The sequence below is a fragment of the Emys orbicularis genome, chromosome 1 (assembly GCF_028017835.1).
Source record: "Emys orbicularis isolate rEmyOrb1 chromosome 1, rEmyOrb1.hap1, whole genome shotgun sequence".
NCBI classification, from domain to species: domain Eukaryota; kingdom Metazoa; phylum Chordata; order Testudines; family Emydidae; genus Emys; species Emys orbicularis.
In genome coordinates, this window is record NC_088683.1 from 85929099 (window position 1) to 85939522 (window position 10424).

The window sequence follows — 10424 nt, forward strand, 5'->3', positions numbered from 1 at the left end:
GCTCCGCCCGCCCGGCACCCGCGAGGTGGGCGCTGGGCTGGGTGCGGGGAAGCGCGGGCTGGGGCTCGGCGGTAAATCTCGCTCTTCTCTCGGCTTGCAGGCTGCGGCGGGCGAGGACGGCCGGGCGCCCCGGGCAAGGAGCTGGGGCCATGTCCGAGCGGCGCTGAGAGCCGGGCGCCGCGGGGCTGGAGCGGAGCCCCCCGTCCTTCCCGGGCTGTGACCGGCGGGTGACTTCTGCCTCCCCCCAAATGACCCTGCGCTCTTCCGAGTCCTCGGATGGCGCGGAGCGGGCCGGGACCGAGTGGCGGGGTCCCGGGGCTGAGGTGACCGAGAGGGCGGCGGCGGAGCGCCTGGTCGCGGCCATGGAGGAGCTGAGGCGGGCAGGTAAGCGAGCGGGTGGGGGGGCAGGCGCTTTTCCCGGGGGATCGGCCGGGCACATGCACCGCGCACCTCGCGGCTGGGCCGGGCTAGCTCAGGGCCTAGCCCCGGGGCACGTGTCTGCTGTCTGGGGAGGCGGAGGTGTTGGCGGCCTCGGCGTGGAGGTGCTTCAACCTAGCGCTGCCCCTTGCGGAGCCGGGCTTGCTTCCCCCGGCCCTGGGAGTCTGGCCAGCGGCCGACTGGTGGGAGCGTCCCGTATCTCCCTTCAGTGGCAAATAAACTGTCTACTAGCCCAAAGGCTGGGTCACATCCCCATCCCGGCGGGGGCTGGCTCCCCTCCCCTCCGACCCCGCGGGCAGAGGGGCCTCTTCCTCCGGCTAGCCCCGGCCGAGCAGCCTCTCCGCTAGGCAGCGGGACGCGGGGGAGCCACTTTGCCCAGACTCCCTTCCCTCGGGCTGCGGGCGGACTAGCGATTTGTAGCAATTTCGTGCTAATCCGCTCTCCATTGGATCACCCAGTGCTGCGCGCCATGGAACCACGTCGCTTTTAACTTCTGGTTTTAAAAAAAAATGGTCTTGCTGTGGTGACTGCTTCTCAGAAACCAGCTCAGGGGGCTTTGTTTCCTCTCTCTCTATCTTTAGGTAGAGGAAAAGGAAGAGACAAAACCTCAGTCCCATACGCAGCAATGAACGGGGGAATAAATCCAATTGTAGATTACTGGGTTTCTATTTTTAAAATAAATTTAAAACTTTTTTAAAATCCTCAATAACTTCAAGTTGCCTGTTCTGGAAGGATGGTATCTGGTGGAAAAACTACTCTTCCAAATTCTCTGTGAGAACCATGTTTTTTTTGTTAAAGATAGCTTCACTTTATCTATAAAAATTAAGTCTTAATAAAATAATGAAACACTTAAATAGCATTGTTATCCCAGATGGAATTCAGAATTACTGTCCAGGGGGAAATAAATTGTTAAAAATAGTATCAAACTTGAATTTCCCAAAGTCCAGAAGAGTTTAGCTTAGCCCTCTTATGTTCCCATACACTTTTAAAAACCTTTTCAGTTATATTTATATCACTCAAATGTGGAAAAGGAAAAATAGCTCATCATACAGCTCTAGAAATTATTGGTTTTTAAAGTGAGGGATACTTGCAGGTCAAGGGACAATCAAAGGCATTACAAAATGCACAATTTTTATCTTCATTAGACTGCCAGAATGGAAGCCTTGTCTCATAACATGGATTTCCTCTTACTTATACTGTCTTATTTCTAACTAATACAGGTATCATTTGACTAATAAGCTAACCAGAATTATTAAAAGTAGAATCATTCTTGACTTCAAGCATTTATGTAGTTTGATATGAACTTATTTGGAATGTTGTACACAGGATGGTACATGATAGTTGTCAGCAAATTTTGAAATCTAATACTTATTCACACAGGAATACACATGGAAATAGTGATCTGACAGGGTCATGATGACACCATACAATAAACTAAGTTAAATATTTAATAGACATTATACAATGCCTGCTTCTTTGCAAGTTATAGTACTTGCTTTTTCTAGTGATTAAAGGAAATAATATTCTACAAAAACTTTTTTGTGTGTGGAGAAAAAACAACAAACCATCTCCCTCTTCTAACAGGGTGGTACTGGGGCAGTATGAATGTTGCTGAAGCCAAAGAGAGATTACAAGATACTCCTGAAGGTACTTTCTTGGTTAGAGACAGCTCCCATTCAGAGTATCTACTGACTATCTCCGTAAAAACATCAGCTGGACCAACCAATCTGCGTATCGAGTATCAAGACGGCAAATTCAGACTGGACTCCATCATATGTGTCAGATCTCGGCTTAAACAATTTGATAGTGTGGTCCATCTGATTGAATATTACGTTCTTACATGCAAGGATAGAAAAACTGGGCCTGAAACTTCATCAAATGGAATAGTGCATCTTTATTTGAACAAACCTCTCTATACTTCAACTCCATCTCTGCAACATCGCTGTAGAATAACTATAAACAAATGTACAAATAAGATCTTGGAACTGCCTTTACCAACAAGATTAAAAGAGTACTTGAAAGAGTATCAATACCAGGTATAAATATCTTTTCTAAATATATCTCACGTAGAGTAACTTTGAATGCAACTATTAAGATCAGCCAAAGAACTGAGTATCCAGCTGTACAATTCAGCATGGAATTTATCATCAAAATAGCGTCAGTCTATTGGGGGGAGGCATTTTAAATTTGGATTTAAAATGCCTCCAAATAAGGTTCTGCGCAGAGCCTTCCCAAATCATATTTTTGATGGGAGTGGAGGGGGTGAGGCTGCAGTCTCTTTAACAAGGTATGTTCAGATCCTTGGGATCCTGTCCAAGATGCACAGTGTTATGTTTGAAGAAAATGGTGTAGAGCACTGTAATGGCCACCAAGTGATATTTGAAGTGGTGATCCACAGGCAGTGGGAGAGACTGCAGCTTTAGATGGGAAAGGTCATAGAATAAGTAAATGGCCTCAGTTGTCTGATTCCAAGGCTAGTTAGGTGCTGATGCTGGTATGCTTTTGCAATGTTAAGTGGCTTGTGCTTGTGATTCTCTGGCCAAACTTATGCAACTAATCAACCAAGCCAAAAAGCTATCAACCTCCATTTTTAGTCTGTACTGAACCATAATCCTGTGGGGTTTTTAGCTCTTGTTTTTGTTTTGTTTTGTTTTTTTGCAAACACAAGAGTACTGCAGTAATCAAATTAAAAACCTTTTGGAAATAAGCTATTAAAACTGGATTTAAGGGGAAACACTTCATTATCTTTCAGGGGACCCCAGTGTGTCACTGATATATCAGATTGGTATACCAGCATCTTTGTTGATGTGTTAACATCTTCCCTTCTTACTATTTAGCCTCTTTTGGATGAGGCCATAGACTCGACACTGCAGCTCTGCAGTTGCTCAGTTTCAATATCTAAGCATGACTCTCAGCAGTTATGGCTGCCTTCTACAATGTAGAAGACCTTTTTCAATTTGTTTCCTAGAACTATAGGAAAGTTTGTTTATACACTGCTGTAGCTATCAGATTTCAGACTGTATTCAATAAAGTGAACCTAACTGCACAGGTTGTATTTCCTTCTAATTTGTGTTGAAACTTGCTACTTTCTGATAGTAATGTTTCCTGTGAACCTCAGTTCTTTCCCCCCAACTAATATACAAGTGAGTGCACAAATATCAGATGGTTGGATTATTCATATTAGTGGAGTAGAGACTGTTTGATGAATTTCTGTAAATGAAATGGTGGTAGAGAAAATAGCAAAGATGATACTTGTATTGCAGTAGCTCCCAGAAGCTGCAAATGGGATGAAGACCCTACTCTGATAAACGCTCGCTCACACACACTCACTCACTCTCCCTAACAGAGCAGGGTAATAGAAATATGTGGTTACATAGGGGAACTAGTCCACAGTTTTTGTTGCTCAGTCATCACTTTTTTTATAAACCGGCAAAGGTTTAAGATTATCTTAATGTCTGCTTTTTCAAATAGAACAGAGCTTGAACAAGGACTGCCAAGACTCACTATAACCTAAACCTGCCCAGGTTGAAATGCAAAACAAACTGGGGTTCTTGTTTTTGAGCAAAACTCCTTTATGCTACTGTCCAGACCCAATATCCACTAATCTAAAGAGACTTCAGTCTATATGACAAGAATCCCCCAACTCAGGCTCCAAGGCCCACTTGAAGTTTTTTTTAATTTGATTTGATTTCCTAGAAGTGTGCAAGAGTAGAGCTCTCTGATCCCATCATGCCTTCTTGGTCTAACCACTGGTCTGTTTTCTGGGGAACCCTAATTCTGGAGTACCTTGGGACCAAGGCCTGATATATGTATGACATGCTGGACCTGGAGATTGCTGCAAGGCTCTGTCCCCCTGTAGCAAGCCAGAACATCTGGCAGCAGCTACCAAAGCACAGTACCCCTCTATTCTGCAACTTGTTGCACCTCTATTTTCAGTGTTTGCAGATTCACTTGTATCGAAAACACATGACTGCACTACAGTTGTTGGCTGGAAATTTCCAGCCGGGTAGGGGATGGTAGTCTCCCATGAGCTCAATCTTTTAGCCCCAGTTGCTTTTAGTGCTTTCTGTCTCCTCCTGTCTCCTTCTCTTCCTCCCCCCCCCCCCCCCCCGATCCACTGAGATGTGCTACTACTGCCAACAGCAAGCTCTTATGCTTGTTGATAACTAACTGCTGGGTTTTTTTGGTTGGTTGGTTGATGGGTTGGTTTGTTTTTGGGGGGGGGGGGGGGGGGAATGTGATATTTAATGGTCATTTGACTTCAGGGATGCCACAGGGTAGAGGGGAGGTATTGTACTAAGTTGAGGGAGAGACTACACACTCCTAAAGATAGTCCTTGCCCCCTAAAGAATCTACCATGTGTTAGAAAAGTGGATCAAACAAATTAGAGTTGTTTTGGGGAGCAGGGTTGTTAGGAAGCAACAGTAAGTTATTGACTTAGTACAATGAATGTGAGTCATGGCTTGCCAGTGACAATGGGTCAGCAGGTGTCTTGCAGGCCTCCCAGCGTAGCTAGATGGGTTTTTGTTGGAAACCATTAGAAACCACCTTGATGAGTGAGCTAGCCAGTCCACACAAAGGAAGTGAGTGTGATAATGCCTATTATCTTGATCTGAAGGTCATGAAAACCACCTCTTCATGCTGTCCAATATTGTCTGATTGTTTCCCCTCTGTATCCATCTGTTGTCTCTTATATTGTATGGTCGTTGGAGCAGGGACTGTCGTCTTATTCTTTGTTTGTACAACACCTAGCACGATGGGGTCCTGGGCTGTGACTAGGATTCCTAGGTACTATAATACTAATAGTGCAGGTGGAAAGTGAGTTTAAAGATGTGGGGGAGGGGGAGAAATAACTGAAATCCATATATGTCGTTGCCTATAAGACTGAATTTTAGGAAAACCAAGCACATGGTAAAAACATGTGGCTGTTGGGCTCTCAGCAGGACCAGAGGGCAAGGTCTTCAGCATAATAGTCTACATATTTCCAAGGATTGCTTTAGAGAGCAATAAGGTACACAAAGAAACTCTCAGACTTGTAGTGTCTGACTTCAGTGATAAACCGTGTGGCTCTTTGTTGCAGTCAAAAATCTAAAAGAAACCCCTATTTAAAAAGGAGAGGGCCTGCTTCCCTCCCTTTCCCCCCTCCCGCCCCCCCCACACACTTGGGACCAACCAAAAATAAATAAATAAATTTGAAAAATGCTCCAGAAGCTGAATGCTGCATTAAGAAAAAATTTACAATACAAGAACAAAAGCTGTGTAGTTGTAGAGCCCTGAAAATCTGCAGATATCTACTTTATATCCACAGACCATGTTTGCGGATTGGATGCGGATACAAAATTTGTATCTGTGCAGGGCTCTGTGTAGTTGGGGATGAGAAACAAGCAGAGATTTTATTAGAAAAGATTGGGATGGATATTATGCAGGAAGCTTTCAGTGTTGACTCTGATACAGAGTTAAAATAAGAAAATAACCAAACTAAATGTGTGCCTCTAGTTTTCTTTCACTGGCATGGCTTATGTAAATGATTATTTTGTTTTGGATCAAATTGGCTTTAAGCATTAGATAATTGAGGTTTAAATTCTGCCTGCTGCAGAAAAATGAATGTCTGTCTGAAATTGCTTCATATAGGACCAGTCCAAAGTCCATAGAAAAATTCCTATTGACTTCAATAGGCTTTAGATCAGGCTCTATAATCTTCGTGTGAGAAACAGTTGCATGGTATACTGCTTTGTCAGAACCACTGTAAGATAGCTTTTTAAATGTGGTTGTATTTGTTAAAATTAAATATACATGTTCAGGCCCCAGTCCTACAATCAGATGGAGTCAGTCTTTCATTGAGTTCAGGTTTTGGATTTGGTCCATATTTCAGGGTGGGCTTTTCTGTTAACCTGTAGTACTGTATATCACTCATTGCTGAAAATTTTCCACGTAATATCATCTGAATCTCCACAAAACCTCTGCTCATTTCTCATCCCATAATACATAGCACACAAGTTCCACATGTATCGATCTAACTGTGGGACTGTAGCCATAACTAATGATATAATGGGACAACTTTCCTTCTCTTCCCCAGCAAAGATGGACATAATTAAAATACCATCTTTAGTAATGATCCATGACTTTTTCCTTATTTCTGTGATTTTTTGTTTGTTTGTTTATGGAATTCCTTGTTGTTTCACTTTCTTATATGAAAAGCAGTTTTATACAGGACTTAGCCTGTACAAGATACAGTCTGCGTGTGCTTATATGTAAGGATTGTAAAGGTTTGTATTGTTAATTATTACATTTGTGTTAATTTTTTTAAACTCAGTTATACTTTAACATCTGCCATGAATTTAAGCTACGTGGTGGTGATGTCTTTATATGGGTATGCTTTGATGGGGAGAGATTGAAAATAAGAAACCAAGCATCATATGTAACTACATTACACAAGCAGTAGTAACAGAATGCCTGTCTGCAGGGAAATTAGTTGAAGTACTTCAGAGGGACGTTATCTGTAAAGAAAATTACTTGCATTAAGATCAGTGTTTTGAAGACATTAATCTGTTCTTTCTCTTTGCTTCCTGATTGTCTCTGACAACATAATCAATCCACAGCAGCGTCAAAGAAAAAATTAGTTTCACTACAACCAGGGTAAATAGAGTAGTAGAGAATTGGAGGAGCCTGTTTTGTTTTAAAATGGGTTTTGGGAAGAAATATAGAAAATGACAAGTCTCTGAATAGACTGCTTTGCAAAACTTTCCATGAGTCTTTAGAGTAGCAGCCGTGTTAGTCTGTATCCGCAAAAAGAACAGGAGTACTTGTGGCACCTTAGAGACTAACAAATTTATTAGAGCACAAGCTTTCGTGGGCTACAACCCACTTCTTCGGATGCATGCATCCGAAGAAGTGGGTTGTAGCCCACGAAAGCTTATGCTCTAATAAATTTGTTAGTCTCTAAGGTGCCACAAGTACTCCTGTTCTTTTCATGAGTCTTTAATGACCTCTTAAAATGTACCCTGAAAGTTTTAGCCTTTTAAAAATGTAACATATATTGATTTGGCCATTTCAAAATTGGGATAAGAAATATAAGCTTACCAAAATAAGGTACTTAATTTCTTCCTTTAAATAACAAAACCAGCTTTCTAATCTTCCCCTGTATTTAAAATACCAGGCAACTAGTTTTATGTTTGATATGTTGTAATTTTGTAAATAAAATAGAGCTGAAACTTTATTTCAAACCCAACCTGACTCTTAATTTTCTTTCCCTTATAGGTCAAAGTCAGACGTTTAGGGTTAGTTTGTATATATGGTTCAATATGTCTAATTCACACACTATTAAAATAGTTGCTTTTCATTTTAAACATTGAGATTTTTCAATATTTCATCCAGGTACTTTTAAAATTCAACTTGTAGATTCACTGCATAAAGAACATGAAAAAATTAAATTTACAAATACATTATGTATGTACTTTAAACAATGAACTAAACATTGCTTAGGTGGAAAATATGTATTGCAAATATTTATTGCCATGCATTCCAGGGATTTCTTCCTGTAAGGAATATGCTATATGCACATTTGAAGGTTGTTCTGCTCTTAGAGCTACACAATACCTTTTTTAGGGCCGGAGATTAACCATACCAGATTAAATATAATTAAGAAATGACTTCCACTACTGTTCATCAAGAGTTACATTTTGTAGAAATTTATTTTAAATGTAGATATTATATGAATGTTTCAAGCTTTATTCATGGATTCCAAGGCCAAAAGTGACCGCTGTGATCATCTAGTCTGACTTCCTGTATAACACAGGCTATAGAATTTCCCTTGAGCATATCTTTTAGAGAAACATCCAATCTTGATTTTAAAATGATCAATGCTGGAGAATCTACCATGACCCTTCATAACTGTTCCAATTATTAATTACTTGCACTGTTAAAAAGGTATGCATAAATTCCAGTCTGAATTTGTCTTTGTTCAGCTTCTAGCTATTGGATTATACCTTTCTCTGCTAGTTTGAAGAGCCCATTATTATATATTTGTTCCCTGTGTTATGTACTAATCAAATCACCCCTTTACCGTCTCTCTGCTAAGCTAAATAGATTGAGCTCCTTAAGTCTATCACTATCAGGCATGTTTCCTAATCCTTTTAATTATTCTTGTGGGCCTTCTCTGAATCCTCTCCAACATCCTTGAATTGTGGACAGCGGAACCAGACACAGTATTCTAGCAGCAGTCCAAATACAGAGGTAAAATAACCTCTTATACTTACTCAAGATTACTCTGTGCATCCCAGGATTACATTAGCCCATTTTCTTACACTGGGAGCTCTTGTTCAGCTGACTAGCCATTACAGCCCCCAAATCTTTTTTCAGAGTCACTGCTTTTTAGGATAGAGTCCCCCATCCTATAAGCATGACCTACATTCTTTGTTCCTAGATGTATACATTTACATTTAGACATATTAAAATGCATATTGTTTGCTTGCACCCAGTTTACCAAGCATTCAGATCACTTAGTGTCAGTGACTTGTCTTCATTATTTACCACTCCCCCAATTTTTGTGTCTTCTGCAAATTTTTGTTTTCAGCCAGGTCACTAATAAAATGCTAATGCACCTAGGGCCAAGAACTGATCCTTGCAGAATTCCTCTAGAAACACACCTGTTCAATGACGATTCCCCATTTACATTTTGAGACCTATCATCCAGTTTTTAATCCATTTACTGTGTGCAATGTTAATTTTATATCTTTTTTTTTTAAATCAAAATGTCATGCAGTACCGAGTCAAATGCCTTACAGAAGTCTAAGTATAGTACATCAACACAACTATCTTTATCAATCAAACTTGTAATCTCAAATAAAATATCTTCAAAATCATCAATTTAGTCTGTCAGGATCTATTTTCCTCAAACTCATGTTGATTGACAGTTAATTATAAAACTTAAACCATCTCCTTATTGTCCTTAACTCTCCTGTCTATAGCTTTCTTCTTATGTCCCTTTGCCTCCCTTATCTATTTTCTACAGTTACTAGTTTGTGATTTATTTTCCTTACTATCCACTTCCCTTTTCTTCCATATTACTATTTTTTATAAGTGTCTTCACTTCCCTTCTAGCTCAAAGTGGTTTTTTTTAACAGCCATCTTCCTCGATTGTGGCTTTGGGGGCATCTAGTGAAGATTTCTTAAACAATTCCCAATTATTATTTACATTTTCCTGATTTAAATTCTTCCTCCCAGCTGATTTTTGGCTCAGAATTGTCTTCAGCTTTGTGAATTCGGTCCTGTTAAAGCAGTGTGTGTATATTATCATCACTGGTCTGGACTTTCTGTTTGCACATTATAAATGTCATGATCACTTGTACCTAAGGTACCATTAACTTTTTATATATCAAGAAGACATCCAACATATTTTGAGTTAGGAAATTAATCTAAACATTAGAAATTCCAAGGATGTTTTAATATTGGCAGCATGAGATTTTCAGCATATATCACTCAAATTGAAGTCCTCCATGATTATACAGCTATTTTCCTATAGAGCAGAAGCTCAGGCCTGGTCTACCCTACAAATGTAGGTCGACATAAGCTGCGTTAAGTCGATCTAATAATGTATGTGTCTACACTACCGAGTCCCTTCTATCAACTTAAGTGACCTGTAAAGTCGACTTCTGTATTCCACCTCCGCAAGAGGCGTAGCGCTTGATTTGACATCCACGGGTCAACATGGGGATAGTGTAGACACTGCACTGTGTAATTTGGCCTCCAGGGGGTGTCCCACAATGCTCCGCTATGACCGCTTTGGAGAGCACTTTCAACTCCACTGCATGTCAGCCAGGTATACAGGAAACAGCCGCTCCCTGTTAAAGCCATGGGAACTTATGAATTTTCATTTCCTGTTTGTTCAGCGTGGCGAGCTTGCCAGCACAGCTGATCATGGAGACTCAAGGCCGCAAACACACTCCAGCATGGAGTACACAGGAGGCGGTGGATCTTATTGCTGTGGG

At 40.9% G+C, this 10424-nt stretch overlaps 1 protein-coding gene across 1 annotated transcript; it reads left to right on the top strand.

Annotated features, from left to right (window-relative positions):
* Nucleotides 1–248: 248 nt before the first annotated feature.
* On the top strand, nucleotides 249–3484 carry SOCS2 (suppressor of cytokine signaling 2). Its single transcript, XM_065414337.1, has 2 exons — nucleotides 249–384; nucleotides 2023–3484. Exons 1-2 carry the CDS (start codon nucleotides 249–251, stop codon nucleotides 2478–2480), a joined length of 594 nt encoding a protein of 197 aa, XP_065270409.1. The 3' UTR covers nucleotides 2481–3484.
* The last annotated feature ends 6940 nt before the right edge of the window (nucleotides 3485–10424 follow it).